Source organism: Centroberyx affinis, unplaced genomic scaffold (assembly GCF_046629955.1).
Source record: "Centroberyx affinis isolate AG114_WGS23_722 - 3 ecotype Tasmania unplaced genomic scaffold, CSIRO-AGI_Caff_v1 ptg000431l_1, whole genome shotgun sequence".
Classification (NCBI taxonomy): domain Eukaryota; kingdom Metazoa; phylum Chordata; class Actinopteri; order Beryciformes; family Berycidae; genus Centroberyx; species Centroberyx affinis.
In genome coordinates, this window is record NW_027279095.1 from 4,599 (window position 1) to 30,815 (window position 26,217).

The 26,217-nt window shown below is 43.6% G+C and overlaps 1 protein-coding gene across 2 annotated transcripts; it reads left to right on the top strand.

The window, feature by feature from the left end:
• The first annotated feature begins 335 nt into the window (after window positions 1-335).
• On the top strand, window positions 336-5,662 carry LOC139642079 (forkhead box protein O3-like). 2 transcript variants are annotated; one of them, XM_071516790.1, is made up of 2 exons: window positions 336-1,809; window positions 2,030-5,662. In XM_071516790.1, exon 1 carries the CDS (start codon window positions 413-415, stop codon window positions 1,778-1,780), a length of 1,368 nt encoding a protein of 455 aa, XP_071372891.1. In that variant the 5' UTR covers window positions 336-412; the 3' UTR covers window positions 1,781-1,809; window positions 2,030-5,662. The 2 variants fall into 2 exon arrangements, with proteins under 2 accessions (XP_071372891.1, XP_071372892.1); XM_071516791.1 differs by having other exon boundaries at window positions 2,128-5,662.
• Window positions 5,663-26,217: the final 20,555 nt, after the last annotated feature.

A 26,217-nucleotide genomic window follows, 5' to 3' on the forward strand; every position in this document is an offset into this window, starting at 1 on the left:
TGCTGACTGCTGCTGCGTGTTAATATGTTTCTGTATTTAGTGAATGAACAATTGAGGCAATCGGTTTGGTGCTTCATTTTTGTACCTCTAGTCACCAAGAGCAACAATTTACATTGCTGCAGAATCAGCCGCCCCAACTCAATGGGTGGTTTATAGATCAATGTTGTTGGACTTAATGAGAGGTATTCATTGAATGGTGTATTGGCAAAATGAAAAAGAATGCAACAAATCAATATTGATGATGGTCATTGTTTGAGTAATTGCTTCGAAACGATTTTGCACACATGGCTTAACGCAATCTCTTCTCTTCCTTCTCTCTTCTGTGTGACAGAATTCCATCCGGCACAACCTTTCGCTCCACAGCCGCTTCATCCGCGTCCAGAACGAGGGAACGGGGAAGAGTTCGTGGTGGATGATCAACCCAGAAGGGGGGAAGGGTGGCAAGGCCCCTCGGCGCCGCGCGGTCTCCATGGACAACAGCAACAAGTACACCAAGTCCGCCCGTGGCCGTGCCGCCAAGAAGAAGGCCGCCCTGCAGGCGGCGGCAGCTGCTGCCGGCGAGGGGGGCGGAGACAGTCCCTCGGGTCTCTCCAAGTGGCCCGGCAGCCCGACGTCCCGCAGCAGCGAGGAGCTGGATGCCTGGACAGACTTCCGTTCCCGCACCAACTCCAACGCGAGCACGCTGAGCGGCCGCCTCTCACCCATCCTGGCCAACCCTGAGCTGGACGAGGTGCCCGATGACGAGCCTCCCCTCTCCCCCATGCTCTACTCCAGTCCCGGCAGAGCGCTGTCTCCGGGTAACCCCGCCACCCCGGCCAACGGAAAGGCCCTGCCAACCGAGCTGCCCCGCCTCGCCGACCTGGCGGGTACCATGAACCTGAACGACGGTCTGACAGATGACCTGATGGATGAGCTGCTGGATAACATCAACCTGGTGCCAACCACTTCGGGACAGGCCACTACAAGGGGCTCCTCAGGGTTCACTTTCGGGTCCAAACCCAACGGGCTGGGCTCAACTTCATCCACCTCCTCTTCCTCCTCCACCTCTCCCTCCAACAACGGGGGTAACGGCTACAGTAACTCCATCTTCGGGCCCCATACGGCGGGCTCCGCTCTGCGCACAGCCCCCATGCAGACCATCCAGGAGAACAAGCAGACCTCCTTCTCCAGCATCTCCCGCTTTGGCAGCCAGACGCTACAGGACCTGCTCAACTCCGACGGCCACAGCCACAGCGATGTCATGATGACCCAGTCCGACCCGCTGATGTCGCAGGCCAGCGCCGCCGCCGTCATCTCCCAGAATTCCCGTCGCGGCCTCATGCTCCGCAATGACCCCATGATGACCTTTGGGACCACCGGAGGGGGTCAGGGCGGCCAAGGGGGGCTGCTGCCGAGCAACAACCACAACCAGAGCTCCCTGAGGTCTTTGAATGGAGGGCTGAGCCTAGCCAATGAGGCGAACGCTCTGGCCAACGCCAAGCAGCAGCTCCTGCACTCGCCGCTGGGAGGGAACGGCTCCTCCTCCATGCAGATCGACTCCTCCATCTTCCTGAACGGGACGGTGGGCAGCGGCATTGGAATCTGCCAAGACCGCTTCCCCACGGATCTGGACCTGGACATGTTCAACGGCAGCCTGGAGTGTGACATGGACTCCATCATCAGGAACGAGCTAATGGACGCAGACGGCTTGGACTTTAACTTTGACTCTCTGGCCAACATGAACGGAGTTGGCAACTTCACCAGCACCAAGCAGACTTCTCAGAGCTGGGTACCCGGCTGAGGGACGCGGCCCAGGAGGGAGCAGAGCAGGTATGGATACGCTGGGGTGTGTGTGTTTGTGTGCATGGGCATCAGTATGATCAATATTAAACTGAACAATCAAGTAGATCTGTGGCATTTGTGAACAGGCGAGGATATTCAGATGTAGGTATCTCTGAGTGTAGACCAGAAAAAGGAAAGGGATTTTCCTTGCTTTTAAGTACACACTGAATACTTAGAAATGATGATCTGATGTCCTTTATCTCTCCAGGTCTGAACTGTGTAGTGCAAGAGAAGATCAGACACACAACGTCCTTTTTGCCAAACCTGCCATCAGCACAACATAAAATACAAACCCTCTGTTTACAGACAACTTCCTCTTGAGAGCGTCACCTTTGCTCCCACACTGATGAACTATAAACGATCTGACAGACTCCAGAGACGCTGGAACATCAGCCCTCAAAGCCTCCTGTGAAACAACAAACACAAACAAACTATGTCAAACAATCACAGCAAACTCACAAATCTTAGAATTATGCAATTTTCCTTTGACATCCAGTCAGACAAAGTCTATTGATATCAAAGAGACACTGCTTTTCAGAAGGGGTTTCAGGTGGAATACGAGGACTTAAATGGCAAGCGAGGCTGGCGGGACGCACGGTGCAGTTGTTCCTGTCGCAAAAAAAAAAAAAAGACAAAAATGTACAATGAAATCAAAAAGTGATGTGGTGTAAATCTAATCCAGTGGTTTCCTGGGATGTGTTATGTTGAATATGTTGAATTTCCCCTCTGTTTTCACTCAGTGATTTTAAATGTTCAGTGTTTGTTTTTGAATTTCCTGTTTTATCATAATTGTTTCTGCATCATACATGTCTGTATAAAAAGTATTGATGTCTCGATGAAATGGAAAGAGGACGGAGAGTGTCACGCTCACGAGTGACCGCACATGTGTACATGCACACATACAGACATACCCACACTTTGCCCCCAATCTGACTCCAAAGCCCTTAGGAGTGAAAGGAGTTTCATAGCATAACGCCATGCACTTCGGGTTTTGTTGTTTCTCACAAATTGCTTGATTAGCTCCCGGTTTAAATGAATTGTAGTATATTGAAAATGATATTACAATTAGCTGAATACAACAGAACGATTTTTATCTTTTGTGTATATCTAACTGTAAAAAAAAAAGAAAAATGAAAGAAAATCTCTGTCATGGATATTTGTACAGTGGAAGTGGAAATCCTAGAAGGAGGGGGGGAAAGGCTTTCTTAGCTTTTGGTGAGTTCTGTTGAGGTCGTTTAGCACAGCATATTATGTAGCCAAAATAAATACCTGTGTCCTAGGGTTGTGAACATTTCCACACCATAACAGGTGCTATGTTAACAGTGTTGAATCCTGTCCTGAGAGCAAGCCGTGCATTTTTTTTTTTTTTGTACCCGCGACCTGCAGAAGCCCAAAGCTGCAGCCACAATTGTAGCATGGCAAGGTGGAACCTATAGACAGGGAATGGGGCTTTACAGTAGGCTCATCCCTCTAGAAGCCATTTTGTTTCTCGAGCAAGACAATAAGCTATCTGTGTATATTGCCAAATTACTTGAAAACAAACAGTAGGACATGCTGGCAGCCAAATCACAACACACACACACACACACGCACACGCGCACATACACACACACAACACACACACACATACAGAGAAAACTAAGAGCAGGGATAGAGCAGGGACATGTGTTAAGCTCTGCCGTTTTCTTGTCATGAGCTTGTGGGGCTTGTTATGCATATTCAGCATCACTCAGGGGGAAGGGGGTTGGTTTCCCGTTTAAGTAACACCAAGTCACATTTTGATGGTATTTAAGACATTTCTTGGCAAAACAGTAACGCTTTGTGTTGTGAACTTGTGTAACCTGTGAACTATTGACCGTCGAGATGAAGAGGAGGAGGAAGAAAGACAGAGGATGAGTCAGGATCAGGACTTCACTCGGTCCGTTGTTTTTTTGGGGTTTTTGTCGTCATCGATTTTTCTCCTCTCGTCGGAGTCGCGACACACACACACTCATACACACATCCCTCACGGACCCACCTGGTGCTCCCGCAGGTTACCTCCTGTATCTCCTGAGTACATGTTAGTGTGTGTGTGTGTCTGTGTGTCCGCGTGTATGTGTTTAGCTATGGATTTTTATTTCCGTTGAATTAATCCCACGAGGATGTGTTATCCTTCACTATCCCTCATGGTGCATACAGCACAACCCCACTGTATGCATGTATGTATTTATGCATTATGAATTGTGTGAAATGCATATATACTCACTCTATGTCCTTATATACTCATGTAGTACTTGACCCTTGGATTTTGTGATACCTTGGAAGGTAGAGTTGAAGAAACAATGAACGACGTTACGTGCCGGGTGGGAGGGAACATTGTTACCAGCGAATTTATTGTCGGAACCAGATTTTAAAATGGTGGAAAGCGCCGTTGTTGTAGCATCTGGAGGCCCTGGTACCCCTTCTCTGTGTGGGGTAGCGACAAAAAGGGTCGCCCCGCTGTGTAAAATAGTGTACAGATGTGTGTATATCACTTTGAGGCCAAGGCAGAGGAGTGTGTGTGCATGGCTGGCTAGAATGATCTACTGTGCTACCTGAGGTTTAGTGCATGACCTAGCTGTACCCCCTTACCCCGTTCCAACGGTGCCCGTCCCTCCACAGAAATTGTAATACGTAATTTCCCTGTGTCTTAGGAGAAACACAGTCAAAACACACACACACACTGTACTGTTTCAACCTCGTGAAATCAGGGCTTTACAGAGCAGCACTTGCACCATTCTCCCCCGTTTGTGGGTTTATCATGACGAGTGTGTGTACTGTGATTACATTGGTGCAGGCACAGGGGAAGCCTCTGGGCGGGCGCTCCTCGGCTCCGCGCTCACACTGTTATCCCGCGCGGAGCAGGATCGCGTCCCGGCGCTCCCAGTAAGGGAGCAGGTTCTAAAGCGTCGTCTGACTATGAGCTGGAATTTCCTACACCTAGTCGCAGCTAAAAGTTCCCAGCAGCGCTTTTAGAGCATTATCACGTTTCTGTTGGCAGGGGGAATCCTGAGCCGTCAAGCGAACAGCTTAGCATCTTGAACTTATCTACACTGACTGTGCAAAATACTAGGAGCGCTCACTCTTTCCATGATGCAGACTGACCAGGTGAATCGGGGGGAAAGCTATAATCCTTTATGTCCGAAAACAAATTCCACTGGACTTAAAATGAAGAGTTGAAGACGTGTCACCACGCTTTAAGTCCAGTGGATTTTGTTTTTAAATTGTTTTTGGGACATCTTACCACCTGGATGACTGAAATGAATCCACACAGATATAATCCTTCATCTATTTCACCCATCCAATCCACTTCAGTTATGAAGCAGGGGAGAGAGGTTAAAAGAGGGGTTATTAAGCCTTGATGAACTTTGCCAAAAGGGGGTCACAACTCAATAACAGGAAAGTGTTCCTAATGTTTTGTACAGTGAGTGTAAAATGTATCGACTATTGGGGGAGTTAGGTTACACTTCGTCAACAGGCCTTCCTCATAAACACTCACTGCTACTGCTTCATTCAGGGAGAGAACTCATTATCAGAAGTTGGAAGACTCTTCTCGCGCCCAACACACACACCCACAGCACCACACGTGCAAATTTGAAGATAAGAAAAGCAACAAAAAAAAGAGAAGAGAAGTACCACTAGATACCTTAATCACCTCCTGGACCGCTCCTTTTTCCATACTCTTCTCTTGAGCCCTTCCATCCCCTGTCAAGAGCCCCGGCCCAGCTCTCCTCCCTGCGCCCTCATGACACCTGAACTTTGCCCTTTCGACTTTGCCCTTTATTAATCTTGCTTCTTCTCGACTTGATAGTGTACCGACTTGATAGTGTACTTGATAGTTAGTGGGTATTTTTCCTGTGTATTCCATTTTGAATTGTAATCTAGTTTGTATAAGAAATGGTGCGCATGTAAATAAAGCTCGGTGAGGCTCCACACCCTTTCTGTGTCCTTGTCTTTTATAATGCGAGAGTGAGGTCATGATTCCTTTCAGTGCTGCAAAAATATGTAAGTATTCGGAGTGCGCAAATTTCACGAGCGGTGTGGTGTGGGGGCGCAACACAGAGCGACTGTTAACAGCATGTATTGCCATGAGAGGAATTTTCAGTCCAACAAGGAAAATGTTACGGCTCTCCCCTCCCTTACATGTGCTGTTAATTCACATGAGCTAACGCGCCAACTGTTGTTCAAAAACGGTGTGTGTCTGAGCGCTCGTGCTTGAACAAATGTAACCCTGCGCTCCTTCCAGTAGATAAATCTCTTTCTCGTGTCAGTCTTGGGGGATCTAAACAGCAAAACAACTCCGTGTTCTTCTCAAGTTCCTGGAAGTCCTATTACACAATGTTTGTTTTGTGTGAAGCCACGTTACACGACGGCAGACAGCAAGCCTCTGATACCTGACACTGGACTGGGTACTTTTCCTCCGTTATTGCGACATATGGAGAAGTGAAGGAGAGAGGGGGTGTTTTGCAGCGTCCCTTCCTAACCTTTCCTGTCATGCCTGAAATCTCCCCCAGGCCCCCGCCCCTGCTCAACATTAACACACACCCTGGCCCGGCCCGCTGTCCCGACACAGTCTTTATAATTCGTTTCTTGCCTCACCCCCGCCTGTTCACCCCCCCGCTCAGGAGGGGCAATTCACTACTTTCCCCCCGTGCCAAAGGTCAAGCCTGTTGCATAATGTCATAAAAAGGATTCCTCATGATTACCCTGTGAGCTGTGTGTGTGTGTGTGTGTGTGTGTGTGTGTGTGTGTGTGTGTGTGTGTGTGTGTGGATAGAGGAGGGGGGGGGTCTAAGGGTTAGTTGACAGGAGACATCTCTGGCTGTACAAGTCCATAACAATGAAAGGTTCTTTGAGGAACCTTTAGGGGTTCCTCAGACTGAGACTGTGGAGGAACGTTCATAGGTCTCTTCTATCTTCCAGAAAATCTATTGATCCCAACAATATAAATGAAAACTTGGGCGTCCCGGTTAATTAATTCCTATCAATTACTGTACCTGTCATTAATGCAGGCATCAAGGACGGTCACTTGCTGTAGGAATTTAATGCCATTTAGTAATAAGATCAATTATCATGATAGCTATTTCTGTGGAAGGACATCTACTAACTGTATAAACCATCTACCTGCTATCTGTTATGACCTATTATGTCTTCACAGAGAAGGATGTTCAGACACAATTACTGCAAATGTAGCCACAGCTGTCTCTGTAACTCAAGCAACACACACATACTGTTGCTACACATACTACTTCTTACTGTTGCTAAAAAAGTGTGTAATACATGTGTAATAAAATGACCTTTAAAAAATGTACAAACAGATTGCCACCAGTATATTTATAATTAAACTTACATTTTCGCAGTGATTGTCCATCAACAGCCAATCAGATTTCCGCACTTCCTTGTTTGCCTACTGATGTGATTTTGTTTTATGAACAATATTCTGCCTGGCAAGTGCAAAATGAACAAGAAGTTGATTACAGGCATCCAAAGCTTCTTAGTTCTCTACAGCTTTGATTTGAAAAACAGGAATAATGTTACAGAACAATATGAAAGGCAAAACCAAGGCTGCAAAAAATACACTTGCCTGTTCAAAACTTTGTTGCTGCGTGACACCACTACATAAATGCATTTGCAGCCTCTCACACAGCGCACCACCCACAGAACAGAGCGACACATTGAACAAGTCGCTCGCGGTGTGAACGCAGTTACAGACACACTTCAGATCTTTGATACACCTCCAGTACACCCCAAACCACCCCAGAAAGACGGCTAATTTTTACATTGTCTCCTGTCAAAGAGTCAAAAGCAGACTGAACAATTTGACACACACACAGGCTGTGCTGTCATACACGGTACAGCCTTAACCGCAACTGTTTGTCATTGTTGCCAAACCCAGGACATGCCTCAGGTAGCTCAGGTTTACCAGTGTGGCTCTTTCATTTGTAGTCAAATATACAGAAGAACCTCAAGCAAACAGAAGGTCCTTTCTGTTTTGTTTGCCATCTTCAAACGCCCTTTCAACACCTCCGCACAGCAGATGTAACTTTTTCGAACGGATGAAAGAATTATGAAACCATTCTGCACAACCTCAGCCAATCTTAAGGTCGAATGCAAAGTACTGAAACATACTTCATGGCTGAGCAGTTTAGCAGCGGTATTTGTTGCAGTGGTGAGCTTGCAGAGAGCCAGCTCACCACCACTACAAATACCAAACCCACATTTCAATAGCAGCTCCCAGTCAGCTGGTCACCTGACTGAGTGTCTGCATGTCTGGCCCGGCCACAGCCAGCCGGTCACACCAGTCTGTGCCGGGTCAGCGAGGTCAGCGGACGGCTTTAAACTCTCCTCAACTTGTCTGTTTTTCCATGTTTACTCTGCTTCTCTCTGCAAGTATATTCAGATTCAAGATTCAAAGATCTCTATTACACAAATGTTCTTTTGTATTTTATTCCAGATTCCATTGTACAGTTATTTCAAAGAATGCATCATTAAGTAAATCAAATGTATCATTCATACTTGCTGATTTAGATTCATCTTTCATACATCATTGGAGTAGGATTTTGGTTGTAAGCACAAAATTACTGCATCTGAAACTTTTACAAAATGCAGCAAAAAAACTTATAATTATATCTCTTTTCTCAATTACTCCAAATGTACCCAGAGCTGTCACTGTAACTCAAGCAACACACTCATACTGTTACTATACATACTACTTATGTTTCTAAAAAAAAAGTGTTTAACAAGAATAAAATGACTAAAACATTAAGAAATGCACATACTAACAGATTACCACCAGCATATTTATAATTACAATTATATGTTCCCTTACAACATTGCTCCACAAGAATCTTACAACTTCTTATCGTGTGTTCACACAGAGCACAAATCACCAGAAGTCCATTCATTTCCTATAACTGAGAAAACTGAGAAAAGCTGCCCATAGCTGAAATTTTCATTTTCAATTTGTCATCAGCCATCAACAGCCAATCAGATTTCCACGCTTCCTTGTTTTCCAACCGATGTGATTTTGTTTTATGAACAATAGTTCTGCCAAGTTGCCATTCAAAGCTTCTCAGTTCTCCACAACTTTTATTTGAAAGACAACAGGAATAAACATCTCAAATCAAAATTATCATTCATACTTTTGAAAGAAACTAGTTTTAGCTTTTGATAGATCACAACAAACTGAAAATGTGACCTGCTGATTTTGCCCTCAAGATTCACTTTTCAAACCTTCATATCTCAGGCTGCACAAAATGACTGCACCTGAAACTTTTACAAAACGCAGCGAAGAGATAATAATATCTCTTTTTCTCAGTTTCCTTTGTTCTGGCTCGCTGGCTGGTTGTGTGCCTGGCTGACTAACCGACTGTGTCTATTTGTTTGTCTGCTGCCTCCCTGCTCCACCCCCATGTTCATGTTTCGTACGCCTCTGCCTGGTTCCATGTCAGTGGGCTGCTATTCTGTAAATGTCAGCTTTGTTTTAATACAGGAAGCAATTAACCTACATGTACTCGGCACTCGCTGCACGCCACCAGGAATCAACACATGGATGACTCAACTGAGCAGAGTGTAGATCATGTGAGTGACAGCTTGTGCGTGTACAGTTTGTGCATATGTACTGTTTGTATGTGGGTGTGTGTGTGTGTGTGTTTTCCGGTGCATATTGTATATCATCGCTTTCGAAATGAAAACCTTGTATCTCCAAATGTCAGCTTCTCAGGAGCAGCCTTGTCCACCATGCAATTTTAGGTTTATCTAGTTGGTTTTGAAAGGGCTTCATAAGCACAAGTGTTGTAGACTTAGAGCATGAAAATCACCAAAATTGGAATTACAAGCTTTTCACACAACAAGAGAGATATGTCAGTGTGTGTGTGTGTGTGTGTGTGTGTGTGTGTGTGTGTGTGTGTGTGCATTTGTATATGGGTGTGTGCATGTGTTTCTGCATGAGCTTGGATTTACGTGTGCGTATGCAAATTGGCACAGGAGGAGTCACTGAGACGCGGGTGTTGCTGTTAAACAACACTGTGGTTTAATTACTGTCGTCTTCAGTGTCAGATTAGGATGTAATTCTACCTGATAGGGAGTGGTGTGTTTATGCGAGTGTCCTCTTTGCTTCCCAGTGGGTCTCTCTCCGCAACACATGCATGCCCTTGACCTCAGCTACACCGTCCCACACCGATCCTCCCATCATCCTACCCCTCTCTTGTCATCTTATCCATCATTGCCTTCTCTGCCTCTCTCTGTCTCAGAGAGCTGCTGTGTAAAGGGAGGCAAGTGTCAGAAATGTAGGAAGAAAGAGGCTGGAGCCAGTAGAGATGGATGTGACTTATTATATAGACGAAGGTAGGTGAATCTAAAGGGGGAAAACATGCTACACACTCTTCCCCCTCTTCCCATCCAAATCCCTGAGTTTTATATCACCATATGTTAAAAAGGCAATAAGTAAGATTTTTACCCCATAACACAAAAATACCATAACACCCCCCCATCTGTGAGGGGGTGTTAGAGTTGTTGACTAATTCCAATGACTCAACAATTACTTCACCAGGTGCTGAGGTGTTTGGATTTCAAAACTCACTTTCTGGCCCCGCACTCTGTGTTCCTCGCCCACTGGAATTTCAAGACAATCCACTCCCACTCAACTGGCGCAACAAGACATTTCAGCTACGAAAGGCTAAAACTCCTCGTTCTCAAGCCATAAAAGCAAACAACAAAGCAGTGTTATTATTCCAGTGTTTAGCATTTAGTGATGTATGGCCTCTTCACTAGACGTTTCTGCTCTAATTAGCTCGCTTACTCATCTCTATTGTGAAGATGTGACTAATGTAATGTTCGGGTCAATTACAGGCCAACGTAGCTTAAGGGGAAGGAGGGAGACTTTTGTGGGAATAGACAAGTTCTATCCGTGTTGATAGAGCTAAATAAAGGTCATAGATTACTTAAGGTTGCTTTAGCATGTATTTTGTATTTGTGTTAGCCTGCCATGATGCGTGCTCTCTCCACTGTTACATATGTGTCTCTCTCCACAACATACTGTGAACAGGTAAGAATGAATAACTAAAGAGAGAGTAGTGCCCAGCCAGTGCGGAGGGTGGGGAGTCACTGTGGCTTCTGGCTTCCAGTGCCATTAGTCATAATGACAGGTTGGGCGACAGGTTGGTCCTCACATGAAGATAAAACACGGTAACTACAGGCGAACCGGTGACACGCGGGATGTGTGTATACACGCCATGCTTTCACACCCTTGAATAATTCTCTCAGGACTCGTGGGATTTTTTCCATATCTATTTATTTATCTATTCATTTAGCTAGCTGGCTTTCATCATTTCTGTCTTCTTTTTTCTTCTTTCTTTTGATTTCCATAGGTTATTTTCATTACTCTACTCACTAACACACACACTCACAAATGGAGACAAGACACACTATACCCCGCACACACACAGTGGGCGACTAATTAGGAGTGAGTCATCAATATGTGGTATGGGGTTCAAAGTGTAAACAAGATGGAGATGTGATGGATCTGTTGAGATATGGCCATTAGTGGGCTTTTCATCCCCCAGTGCTGACACTGCTCTGTTGATGGATGTGGTGGGGCTTCTCTTTATCTAGATAGCTTGCCTCTACCCTGATCTCTATATCTTATCTGAGCCGGGGTTGCGTTCTGCTACACACACACACACACACACACACACACACACTAATTGCTGCTGGCCTCACGAGGAAGGATCCGTGACAGGGGGAGACCTGAGAACTGAGCAGTCGTAAACGATACTCGTGTGTGTTGGAGTGTGTTTGCGCGAGTGTGTGTGTGTGTGTGTGCGCTAAGTGCTGCAGTGGAATGATGTCATCTCTGTAATGGCACACTGGCACAGAGCGGTTGAGCATTGTCCCGCAGCACCTCCATTCACAGGCTGTGATCAACGTCATTAAGGCAGATTATAGCTCAGACTCACAGCCTGTGGTGGCACGACAGATCGCTGCACAGTCACACGCACAGACCCTTCGTGAAAGGCATTTGATTTTACACACAGATGCGCATACACACAAATATGGAGTGTTTTCCATGCCAGAATCCAACAATAAATGATGTCATCTAATGATAAAAACATCTCACATCATCAAATAACAAATATCCGCATCAAATAATGAAAAGTCAACCATCAAATAACAAAAGAACAAGTCAAATATAAACCCTTCACACATTATTTGGCGTGAATATTCATTATTTGATGATGTAAGCATTCATTATTTGTTGTGGTCATTTGTTATTTTTCTGTTTTTATCATTAGATGTGATCATTTATTGCTGGAAAAAAAAACACCTCCATGAGGGATTTGAATATGAACCTAATGCTTCACCTGAAAGAAAGTAATTCAAATCTTATTTGACACATATATAGGGACAGGCTTAGCTTGCTATATCTTCTCTCTTCATCCCCTCCATCTCTCACTCCCTTCCTCTCTTTCTCTCTGAGGTGTATGTGAATCCGTATATAGGCGTATCACAGGTATGAATGTGAGAGGATGCTATGTGCAGTATCGATGTGAAAAGTGATAGGCAGAGGTGAGGTGTGATGGAATGACAGAAATACAGATGGGGAAGGGAGAGAGAATCTGGAAAAAAAAAAAGGAGGGTTCCATTCCAAAACACTCTATATCAAGATTTTCAGAAAATAATTAAGAGATAAGATGAAACTTTAATGATCACTGTGGGGAAACTTGATCTTTGTAGAAGCAAATATTGATAAGATACAGCAAGAAAAATAGAATAAAAGCATTAAGATAGAATACAAACAAGTATATAGCAAATGGGGATTATATAAGCATACACAAATGACAATTTCAACACTACAGCAGTAGTTCTAGAATATAAATTGTATTATTCTTTGGTAGGCGAAAGTCTAGGCAATAGTTTTGGAATGAAACTTTAAATATAGAAAAACGTAATGGTTGTGTAAGTGGATGGTGTCTCATGGCGTTTTATAATGCAACACAATGCACCACTGGGATGGTAGAAAGAGTTATGAGGGCGAAAACGTTCTATCTCTTCATACTTAATCTTTTTCTCTCTCTTGTCGTCTTCTTCTATCATTGCCTCTCTCTATCCCCCCTCCTCCTCCCAGATGAAAGACCCTGGAGTCTGAAGGTGAAGGGGAATAAATTCACACATGGATGTGGCAGAGCAGCCTCTCGCGTTCTCTCTCGCTCCGCCGAGATGTTTTGAGGCAAAAAAAACAACAAAAAAAAACAGCAGGGAGAAAAGAAGGAGAAGTGTGAATGAAATCACCATCTGGAAGGTGCGTGGAAACGGATGGGGGAACGGAGGATAAGAGGTATAGAAAAAAAGGCAGGAGAGGCTGATGGATGTTCCCACTGTCTTGTTATCCACCTTGGTTTGAAATGATTTTGTTCGCTCGGTCTCGATGGGTGCGGGGTGTGTGTGTGTGTGGGGGGGGGGGGGTTGACCGTTGATGGGATTGAACTGGATAACCTCACACACACCAGCAGTGCAGGAGTGGACCAAGACGACTGATAGAAGAGGGGAGATGCTTTTGATGATGATGCTTTTCATTTGTCAGATTGATTTGTGTTGGACTTGTATTACATCTCAAATTTATGAACCTGAATTTTATTCGATTTTATTTTAGTTTGTTTATTCACCAATATACAGTATTTGTGTGTGTGTGTGTGTGTGTGTGTGGGCATGAGGCTTTGGACTTTTGCAACAATTGCAAAATTTAAGCATGTATTATTTATATTGCACAATAAAGGCTTATTAAAACTCAGAGCCGTCTCTGTCCTCTCTGTTATTTCCTCAGCTCTGCTCTCTCTTTCTCACCTTTGCCTTTTCCCTTTTCCCATGTTTCTTTCCTATATCGTGTATTTTTTCTCGTCTTTCTCTTTCTTTTTCGCCACTGTCAATCCCGCATTTCTTCAGTGAGAGAGAGAGAGAAACACAGAGAGAGAGAGAGAGAGAAGGATGATGCTGTGTTGGATGCTGGAAGGGAGATGAAGTGGAATAATCACGGCGGAAACAGAAAAGGTGGCTGTCCGACCCTCCCCTCCCCCCCCCCTCCTCCTCTCAACATCGCTCCCTCACCCTCTTTATCAGTCCGGCAGATAGTTCATCCCATCACTCTTATCTCTCCCTCCATCTCTATTCCTCTGCACGCACGCGCACACACACACACACACACCCCAGGCTGTGTTATTCCCCCATGTGCCGCGGTGGGATGGCTTGTGCTCAATCCTGTTGCTCTATAAGCCCACTAACCTCTCTCCTCCCGCTGCCCCATCACCTTCCCATCCCCCACCACCTACATTACATGCAACTGCCACTGCAGCATGTGTCTATCTAACCCGGGCGCTTGCCTTGCATTAAATGTGTATACACGGGGTCACAGGGTGCAAAGTACGATTTTTTTTTATGGTGGAAAATTTCCAGTTTTTCAAGAAAATGTTGACGAAAATCCACTTCATGGATCAGTGGAATTGAAAGTGACTTGATCCCAAAGAGAAGTGTGTATTTGTGCCATATGTGTGTGTGTGTGTGAGCATATCTTGTATCGTGCCCCACTGATCCACATGGCAGTGTGTCAGCTTGCGAGGTGCGTGTGTGTTCATTACTCCAGATTAATAACTAACCCCGGCTTGACCCTGTGTTGCACCGCTACATACTGTATGTACGGCGGCAATTTAACACACTGCTTCTCCTCTTCATTTGTCAGCCTCCGTCCACTACACACCCCGCTATCGATATCCTCCTCATGAACTTCATGACTTACTGCACCCCGGAGACAGAGGGGGGGGGCAGTGAGAAAGCAAGGGGGGAAAGAGAGATGGAGAGAGAGAGGTGAGGTACCAATGAACGGTGTGACAAAGAAGAAAGAGAAGGGGGAAAAAAACAGAGAACAAAGAAAATAAAAAGGAAGGAGATGCAAATATTAGCAGATATAGATGTAAGGAGTTTCATTCCAAAATGAGATATTTACCATCACCCACCTATTCTGGCAAAATGGTATTAAAGTAAAGCTCTTTTCACTATTGAGGCTATTTAGTTATCTTGATCGATTTACTAACAAAATTGCAAATATATTCTAACCAATGCTGGTAATTTTTTCAGATTTTTTCTTAAATGGATGTACTGGTATAGTGTTTGTAGAATGAAACCTATCATGTATAGATGGGTGATGAGAAGTAAACAGTGTCTTGGTGCACAGTCAGCACACACACACACACACACACACACACACAGAATGTCAAGGTCACTGCGCTCCACACATCCATATATCTCTCCTCCATTGGGTAGGACACACAAAGACACAAAGAAAGCGAAAAGGCTTTTGCTCTGGGCGTCTGTGTGTGTGTGTGTGTGTGTGTGTGTGTGTGTGTGTGTGTGTGTGTGTGTGTGTGTGTGTGCGCATTCATTTGTGCTTGCGTGCGTGTGCGCTGGAGTGAATTATGGCCTGCACTCACCATTAAAACCACCAGGGAAAGCACATACATAGCTTCATTACTCCCTTTCTCCGTCCTCCCCTCCCTCTCTCTCTCTCTCCCTCTCCGTCCGTCCTGTTTTCCCCGCGCCGGCGTTAAGTAATGGTGAGGACGGTGCGTTGGCTGGCGAGACAAAGAGGAGCTAATCTAGCATAAAGAATGCGTCTATAGGGAGGTGAAGTCAGCATCCCGTCCCGTATAAATCAGATCCCCATTCTAATTTATGATTATACATTTCCCAAAAGTTTCCAGAAATGTCCAAAGGGATCAATTGAAGAGGCAAGCTGCTGGATCTGATATGAATGGGAATCTACACTAGCATGGCTAACACTGATATGCCATATATACCATATATACCATATATACCATATATAGTGGTATCCTAGTGGTTAGCCTTCCACCTCACAACCTATAGAGACACTGCAGCAACCTAGTGACAATCAGTCTGGTGAAATGTGAAGGAGGAGACGATGCTTTGATCTCTCATGACTTTTATGTGTGTCTTGTGTCTCTGTTAATATGCGGCTTGCATCTCGATTGTCTCTTCGCCCTCATCATATGTGTGTGTGCAAGCATGTGTGTGTGTTTGTGTGTGTGCCCACAAGCACATGTGCTCATGTGTTTACGCTTGTGTGACAGTGACTAATCTTCCCGTCCTTCACTCAAATGCCTCTTGCTCATCTGTGTTACATATGTGTGTGTGTGTGTGTGTGTGTGTGTGTGTTTTCAGCATGTGGAATGTGTGGAGTATGTGTGTGTTTGTGTGCGTGTCCATGAACCATCATCTTCTAGCATGAGAAGGAAGCATGGAGGACCGCACATGCACACACAACCTCCATGCTTCGGTGTGTGTGTGTGTGTATTTATGTATGAATGTTGATGAGGTCATGTGTTCCGCTGAGGGATCTTAATTGACTCTGAGTGTGTTTGCGTGTGTGTACATGTGTGTGTGTGTGTGTGTGTGCGAGCATGTGTGTGTGTGTGTGTGTGTGCGTACAGAGCCGCGAGTGAGTGAGGGAACAGAAAAGCCCATCACCATTAATCATGGGGAGATCATGACAGGATTATAGAAAGAGAGAGAGATACGGCATGAGAGAAAGAGAGCGAGAGAGAGAGAGGGAGAGAGAGAGAGAGAGAGAGAGAGCATTGTTGTGGTAGCAGAAGGCCAGTTGTGACGGTGTGGTCTCTCTGTGGCAGATATCGCCTGTGAGGGATGGATGGTCTGACAATGGAACAAAGGAGAGTCTGGGGGAGGGGTGATGGCAGGACAAGAAGACCTTACCAGTAGTGGGAATATGGGTTGTGTGGAGCGGTTAACACAGTACATTGTTACTATATAAAACCACTATACATACACACAGGTCATCCAGGTACATGCAAAGTACAGTCTGTCTTCATGCCTGCTAGAAATGTGACATTCGTTCTATTTTACAGTCTGTTGACAGCGGAGACTGGATGTTTAGGTTTGGTTCAGAATAAGTGGTTTGGATGGGAGCGAGGGACAAGTGCATACCGTATTTTTTCCTGTTGTTTTTTTTCATTTCACTCTGCCTTCCTGTGTGTATCCATGAGTACAACAGGGTCAAAGAGAGGTTTTCCTGTGTGATAAGCGGGGAACCAGCATGCACCAATGGAGCTGGATAGCCAGCTGTGCATTAAGATTTGTCTCAGTTGTTGCCCTTAGGCACCTGTGCTGTACTATCTGTTAATATTTCTGTTCACACTCCACAGTTCCAGCGACAGCAACCAAGCCTGCATAGTGCAGTTGAGTACTGCGGCGGATTTCCAAAACATTGCATAACCATAACAGTTGCTCCTCTTGTTTGTCTTGGTGTGGGCCCCTCCTAAACTGCAGAGTGTCCTCTTTTAAATACTGTGTTTCTTTGAATTTCTTTGAAAATTCTTTGAAAAAGAAGAACTACTTTGACTGCAAGCACAGTTCATTTTAGTTTGATAATCAAGCTGAAATTGATCAGAGCAACTAATGTGTGACAAAAAACCAGCATACCAAGAGTAGATCTGAACCTTTTCCCCCATAATATGAAGCATGATCCAGCCACAGGTTGTGTAGCACAGATGAGCAACAGCCATTTAAGTACAGGGTAGGAAGGATAGTCACTGTCACACAAATCAGTGGCGTGCACAGACTCTCTAAGGGGCAGGGGCAAAAAATGAAAAAAAGGGGCACCTCTTCTGCCGCACCAACCTGAAGCCACCTGGGTTTGGGGGGCATAAGTGCATGCTGATATAGCCCCCCCAACTGGGTTGGGGTGAATATTAATATAGGCTGAATTAGGTCACACACAAACACACACACAGTCTCTCTCTGTCTCTCTCACACACACACACACCTTACACAAGAGTGTGTCTTTCACTTTCTGAAAGGCTTAATGTTGTTAGGGCCGTTAGTGTTGTTGCAGTTTCTCTGCACTCCATTTGATGAACAAACCAAACCCTCCCTCCTCTCCAGGGCTGTGGGCGGAATGGATCACTATCTGCGTTTTAGGGCACTAATATGTACGTCAGACATTTTGTGTTAGTGTCCGAATTGTAAAATGATATTGTGGAATGATTTTGAGGGCACTACATATTTCCCACAATGCACTGTAATATCTAGTGAACAAGCCTGGTCACTAGATCACCTGCCGTTACCACGCAACAAAGTTATAACCCTTCTGTGGTTTTATAATGATGGCATCCTCTTCTTCACCAAACCTCGTTTACAAATGCAAGTAAATAAACTTTTTTTGGTACCCAAAAGATGTTTTCTTCTTTCTTTTTCTTTTAACTGCCAATTCATAACTAATTATAAGTGCACATTTTGCGCTAATTTGAGCTCGTTAACGCTAACATTAACATTAAGGTCTGTTGTTCAGGAAGGTATTTATCTCTAGCTGCAAGTTATACGGTACATAGCTTATTGTAACGTGTTTTTTGTTAATGTCAGCTAGTGAGAAGTCCAAAACGTGAAGGAAACCACACACCTGGATTGGCAAAGTGCTGGCTGTGTGAAAACAAACAGAAAAAAGTAGCCGCACACAACTCCGATGCATAGAATTTTTATTCACTGACATAAGGTCGGAAAACGCCTAGATGGGAACGTCGGTGAATTTTTTTTTTCTGTTCAATGTCAGCTGGTGACACATATACAGTATGGTTGGCTTTGAAGGAATATTGGTAACTTGTCAAATATTAATTGAAACATTTGTTTATGCGACTGGTGAATGCAGATGCAGGTTGATGATGAATGATGATGAATTAAGTGTCCGAATTCACTCATTACTCGTGTGATTTACCGGCAATTAGTGCACTAAAGAGCAGCACTATATAGGGAAATACAAATGAGGGAATAGCGATCCATTCTGGCCACAGCCCAGGTTAACCCTAACATGTCACATGAACACCAGTGAATAGGTTACAATACGGGGATGATTAATCAAATCAAAACTTGGATACCAACTCTTACTCTATGATTAATGTTTTATTTTTACATCACCTCCATTTCCATCTGTTGTCTTTCTGTCTCACTGTCATCTTCTTTCCCCCCCTCATCTCTCTGCATTTCTGTCTGCCTGTGCTAAATATTAAATTAAATAAATAAAAAAAACTAAATGTATCTTAGTGATGAATCCTCTATTATCTTATTATAAGTTAGCTTGCCCTGCCACTGTCTGACTCCCCAGTCTGCCTCTCTGTTGTCGAGTCCCTCTAGCTGCCTTGTGCATTATTTTCTCTTTGGCATCTTGCAGCCACTCACTATATAATATAATGAAAAAATAATGATAATAAAAGGATGCTCTGATGAAGGTGTGATACCGAAATGCCAAAAAATAAATTGGTGGAAATGAGGTGATGTCTTTTTGTTATGTCTTTTCCATTATAATATTGGTGTGCTGCTATTCAGAAAATGCCTAAAATAAAATAATAAAATTATACTGGAAGGGGCGTTTTGTTCAATTATGGGAAAAGGGGCAGGTGCCCAAGCACCCAGAGCCTCCCCCTCTGCATGTGCCTGACACAAACACACGTGCACAAAAAAAAGCCATACTAGTGACCTTGCTTTGCACACAAAAGCCTGAAAAAGAACAGAATCTGTAAAAGAGCAAGGCAGGCACTGGTGGCCTTCACCAGCCCCCGCCTGTACTTGTTGAGAGCAAACCTCAGAACCGTTTCTTGCTATACGCAGACTACGCAGCTGCATAGGGCCCACCACTAGGGGCCACCGTATTTTTTTCCTCCTTGAATATAAATGGCCAGTTTTGGTAACCAAGCGTCCTCATGTGTTGTTCAAAAACACATACATTATAAGCACATAATGGCGGAAATAAAATGCATTTATTGTATGCTAGATAGATCAAAAAGCAGCTATTCTCTCGAGAGCTCTTTGCCTTACCAGCAAACCAATTTCAAAGTCACCATCAGATTCTCACGTATTGACGTACTACATTGTTGGTGGTCTTCGGACAGATTACTATTCCACAGTTTTTCACCGATACTATGGCGATGTATCCTTCGGGAAATTAAAAAAGAAAACTGAAGAAAGCAGAGGAAAAACAACGCTTGCAGAGCAGAGGTAAGACATATTAAACGTATAACCTGTTTTTATGGGCAATGTATTTCTACCAGTCAGCGATTGGTGTAAAGTTACATGAACCACTGGATAGCTAACGTTAGCTATGTAGGTTTACTACCTATAATAAGAGCCAGCTTTCTCGACCTAGCTAGCTTGCTAACCCTAGTAAGACACATTTTGTTTTCTGAGCTGGCTAGGCTAGCTAACGTGATCTATGGTATCATGGTATTATTGAACCGCATCTGACCACATGTGCATACTCGCTTTATGGTCAGAATTATCGGCACGGCTACCGCCTCCGCGCACCGTGAGGCGAAGGTCCATTCAAACATCTGGCAATTTGTTTCTGCATTACTTATCGGCAAAAAACACATATGAAAATATGACGTGAGACTTTGTTATTAACTGAAAGGGTGTTCTGGTAAATTCCGCATACATATAATCATCCAAACAGCTCGCATTTAATAAGAGTTTCCCACAGGTTGACAATTTTATTTATTTTATTAAAAAACGATTAAAAACACATCACAGAGCCATGCCGTTGCTCTGGGCAGCATATTTCATCATCACGATGCACCGGGCCAGCCATCTTTTTCCTCAAACAACTTAATAAGCCGGCTGTAAACACGTTTGCGATCTCAGGAAAGTAGTTCCGTAGCACCGAAAATAGTCCCTGGCGTAATGAAGAATTTGTTCCCACTTTTCGTGGTAACAGTTAGCGATTTTTAAAATTGAAACTATGTCTTTGTGAGCTGTGTTTCAAGGTTTTTAGCTTACAATTGGAGCCAATGGCTTCCGGGTTGACGGTTAAAAACGGTACGTGGGAAGTCAGAAAGTAACGGGAGTAGAGCAAACGCATTGTTGATTTTGTTATTTTCATAGGATTTGTTGATGGTAAGCAATGCATTAAAAAACACCAGCCTTATCCTTTAAGGGGGAATTTTTAAACTACAGTAACTCTGGCAGGCTGTTTTAAAATTTAATCCTTAAAATGCACTAGTCACTAAAATTAGGCACTAGTGCTTATTTTCTAACGACTAGTCACTATTCTTCCAGTTACTATTGTAAATTTACCAACAAACAGGTTTTGGATTTCAACAGTAATACAATATGAGTAATAATTATGATAATATATGTTCATTCACCTAGAAACTTTATGTCTCTGCAGGAGCACTTCTGAAATACTTTGGAGGACCAGCCTCAGCATAACCAAACCTCTCTGCTTGTCAGGGAACACCAGGTCCATCATCATCTTCCTCAGCAGACCCACAAACACCAGATGCAAGTACCTCTTGTCTGATTTGTGAAATTATTTTGCATAATATAGGCTATATATTATTGGATTATTATTTGTCATTTGCACTTTTATCCTGATGCTAATGCCATTATATAGTACTTAATTTTATGTGTATTCTTGTTCATAAGTTTGTAATTTATTCAAAGCATTCTGTTTTTGAAAAAATCATTTTATTTGTTCAGTATTTGCATATTTGTTTTGATTTTGATGTCTTAATGCTACTAAAAATGCAGCATTTGATCTGATTTATATGCATATGGAATTTGTGTCGATGCAGATTTGATGTGTATTCATGAGTGCTTGAAATAGCTGGGGGGCCCCCAAACAAGATTTTGCATAGGGCCCCCAACAAGCTAGAAACGGCTCTGGCAAACCTACTGTGCGAGCGCTGAACAGAGGGTTGGAGAGCGCTTGATGCTCACTTTTTAAACTGAGTCTGTTTCTTTTCAGGCCTAAACATATGAGGAGAGAGCAGGTTTATGGTGCAAATTAGCCTGCACTTGGCGTTTCATTACTCTGTATTAGCATTTCAGCATCTTTCAACGTTTTACACATAGAGAAACACTGGTAAAAGCGAGGCCCATTGTGTTGGAGTGAGTCAGTGAATGAGTGTGTTTGCGTTTGTGTGGGGTGTTTATGTGTGTGTGTGTGTGTGTGTGTGTGTGTGTGTGTGTGTGTGTGTGTCTGTGTGATCAGATGGCCTCGGTGAAAAGTCCCGTGAGGGCCGTTGTAGGGGAGGAACACGGTGAACACACAGACAGGTCAGCACTAACACCCACACATCTATTTATAGGAACAGCCATAAGCTCCATCAAGATAGGACTGAGTCACTCGCCTTTTCATTAGCATACAAAATTAGATGGATATGCCTCACTGGAATCTGTGTGGGTGATGGCAATGAGGGAAACAAAAGCCAGTTCCTCTCCAAATATGATTATTTATTTAATATATCCATATGACATTTTTTTTTATTTACTCCTCAATATAACCCTTTTCGACTAGCTGTTATAGACAAATATGTAGAAACTGCAGGGACAATATTTGATTTCAATTTCTTAATACCTGTCTCAAAAAACCAAAACATTTTTAAAAACATTTGAAATGTGTGTGTGGCCGGTGTGGGATGTTTCTGTTCAAAATAGTTAACTGCACATCAGATTCACTTAATTCACGATGGTGTCATTTTACTTTGTGGTGCCTCCTGGTGTTCTGTGTGCCCCCTTGCCTGTGTTTGTGTGTGTGTGTGTATGTGTGTGTGCTGCTTTATGGTGGTGTGAGGCTGCTGAAACGCACATCCATGTGTAATATGAGTGCGTGCGTGTGAGGTATTGTTATTTTCCATGCAGACAGAGACAGAGATGAGTGATAAGAGGGCGACAGTCTAGCGTGTCTGCTGTATTTGAATGTCTGTGTGCCGTGTCAATTCACTCTCGGTCCTGTCTGGCTTTATGATTGCCTCTGCCGCTAATTCAACAGTGTGGAAAGCTGTTACCACCTCACGACACGAATGTGGACCGTCTGGTGTAAAACAATAAACTCTATTATAGACTACTGCTGGGAAAAAGACTGTATAGACCAAATTTACTATTTTTTTCTGAGTGTATGAGATTAAGTGATTCTCTTTTTCTTTTTCCTTTCTCAAAAAAAAAAAAAGAAATTCTGACAGCCAGTGCTGATCAAGTGAAAAAAGTGCTTCTGCTCTCAAGTAAGAAAAGTTACCGTAGCTTCTTTTTATCTCTAGAAAATATGCAGCACACACACTCTTCAGCTCTGTCCTTCCCATATGAGACGTCTCTCCTTAAAACAAACTTGAACTTGAGTTTTCTTTGAAGAAGCTAATTAATGTTGGATTTTTCTGACTATCAAGTGCAAAAGCTGATTCTGTAGTCTGTTACAGACAACAGTGTGGAAAAGTTAGGGCATCAAGTTTGATTTTTGTGTCGGAGCGCAAGCGCTGCGTCTGTCATAAGCAAGCAAGCTGTTGACTCAGAGGAAACCTAGAGAACGCCTCGCTGCTAATCTCTCTTATGTTGTAACATCGGCCCGCTGACACACAAAAACTTTAACCTTACTCAGAAGATTTCTTATCTCGCTGCTGGAAAGGGAGTCAGGGATAGGCTACATGTTAAAAAAAAAGAAGAAAGAAGGACTAAAAGAGACTTGCCACTGAATAACCTCTGTCCCATTAGGAGTGCTAGGACTGCATGTTACAGCCCCTATGGCTCAACCAGCCTTACACGAATCAGCAGTTTACAAGTATCCTGAGATATCCTCCATTTGCTGACATGAAAGGAAAAATCACCATGGAATAATGTTACAATTCTAAACTATCTTAAGATAATGTCATCCATGAACAGTAACATTTTAGAAGAGGCAACGTGTATTTTTGGAATTGAATAACACATGGCATCAATTGTTTTTTTTAAAGGATGTACAGTATATTGTTTTGGATTATACATCAGTCTCATGATAAATGCAGGTAATTTTTTGAAATACATAAAAGAAGGGGGAAGCAGAAATGCAAAGTGGAAAGACAGAAATGCAAAGCGGAGAAATGAACCTATTCTGCAGACAGGCAGGCATTGTATGTTGGGGGAAAAATGGGTTAAAGGGAAGGAAGGAAGGAGAGAGGGAGAGACACCGTTCCTGTAGGGGTCAAACCAGGTCTGAATGGCGATTGAGGAGAGAGAGAAGCCCCTGTCCTCCAACCTCCATGTCAGCTGAGTGCTCTCTATCAGTTTAAGCTCCTGGCCAGAGATGGAGCCGGTTGCCAGGGAGACGCACCACCTTCAAGGAGGACGATGGCTCTCGCAAATCAACCCATTCATCCCTGTGACGTGAGCAGCACTGATAGCAGTGACGTGGGTGTGTGTGTGTGTGTGTGCTTGTGTGCACAGGAGCGTGTAGCTGCTGGTGAGAGCAGCCTCTGTGCTTTTCTCTCCTCGACTGCTCTCTCCATCCGGCTCCACAGGTTATCTCAAACATATACACTGCCACTGTAACAGCCTCCGCGGCTTAGCATGTTAGTGCCAACTGTCCTGGCAGTATGTTTCCCCCTCCCTTAGTGACAATGAAATCACAGAGACCATCTCCCTCCTCCCATTGGCTGCTAAGCACCATGGTGATGCCCTCTGATTGGGCATGCCCGGCATGCACTCTCGGCCAATCAGGTTCACTGTATCCAAGAGACCGAAGCATGTAAGGCTATTTAAATCCAACCAGAGACTCACAAGATTGTTCAGATGTATATTTCACAGTATAAAAAATAAAAAGCTAGGGGGAAAAAGGTTTACGAGTGGACGAGTGTGCAAATCCAGACAGACCTGATTGGTGTTGAAAGTGGTCGGCCCATCTTGAGGGGGTTAAAGAGACCCAGTGCGAAGCGTGAGTTGAATGAATGAACTTTTGCATCATGTACTCCTTCTCAACCCTGACTTTATCTATGAATATTGCTAAAATTCTACTCCTTGTCTGCACTGACGCTTGAGTTGCAGTACAGTACGCGATGCTGCCGAAGAGAGCGGAGATGGCACGGTTGAATGGAATGGACAGAGGAACTTAAAGCTGGAGGTCTTTTCTCCTGTACGGCGATGTCAGGGGGGCAGCCGGCGATTGGCTTTTCATGGTGCAACCGGAGCAGGAATGTTGCATCAAAGACTAACTTGCAGAGGACAGCAATTAGCGAGTGAAACTCTGGGTGACGAACACAGCGTAAGTCCGCCGCCATTTTGTGTCCACTCTTTTTTTTTTTTTTTTTTTAAACGTCATACTTTCTGTAAGTACAAAATGGTGGACAAATGCTGATGCCAGGTTTGCGTCATAAAGTTATTTTTTAACAACTGAAATGAAACAGTTTTGTCAAAAATAAATTCCATGGAGTAGACATTTTTCACATTGTATCAGCTCATATTTTTGTGTATACTACTAATTTACTCAAAAGTTGAGTTTGTTTTGGTGGCAAACATGTTTCTTTTCTTGAATTACATATCAAGCCTGGATATTTCTGTGGTAAATAGCTTTGTAACTCAATAAAATTCAAATGAAGACTGTACTCATCCTTTACTCACTGTATTATTTCTCTGTATCGCATTGCAACACTTAATTTCCCATGTCGTACTGTGTCAGAGAGAACGAACAAGCAATCTGGCTTGCAAGATTATATAGAGAGTGACCTGGTGTGTGGGTGTGTGTGTGTGTGTGTGTGTGTGTGTGTGTGTGTGTGTGTGTGTGTGTGTGTGTGTGTGTGTGAAAGTAGGCTACAGCAGCGGCGGCCCCTGCCCCCAACCTGACCACAATAACAACAGAACCACAGTGACTGTAGCCTGCTACCTGAAAAGACAAAGTAGCAGGAAACATACTCAGAGCTTAATAAACATTGAAGTGTTGGGACATCAAAGCTAAAGGAAAATGTACATGATATTTCTTTGTTTTATCTCTCTTTCTCTCTCACACCCCTTTCTCTCTGAAGTAATATCTACATACATATCTTTATGTCTTTGTATTTCAAAACATGGAAGGTTTTTAGAGATTACTTATCAACTCCAATGTCAGTAGAAGCGTCAAAACACAGATGACTCTCAATGACCATGTTATACTAATATTTAAAGTAGCTAGTGAGCAGGGATGTAATGACACACTAACGGTTACATATTAATTGTTAAAGCTTAATTATTATTTTCATTACATTAGATAGTGCAGTTAAATTTTAACAGAGTTGCTGACCTCAATCCCTTTCAGCCTGGCTGTTTCGTTTGTTGTGATATTTATTTGTGATTTTCGTTATCCAGCTGTAATAAACCGTATCACATTATGGCTACAGTTGTTGACCATAGCCAAGCATTTGTCATGGTAGTAAAAGGTCTACGTAGCAGGGGTTGCAAATAGTGAAATTGTTTCTTTAGGGTGTCCCCTACATTTAAAATGCAACAATTTCTGTCCTGAAAATATGAAAGCGCCCTAAAACTGATCATATGATGGCCCCTTTCCCCTCTTTGCTTCAGACAATTAGATGCT

Bases quoted from the DNA above. Each gene is read 5' to 3' on its own strand.
- LOC139642079 (XM_071516790.1), top strand. From the start codon at position 413: ATGATCAACCCAGAAGGGGGGAAGGGTGGCAAGGCCCCTCGGCGCCGC.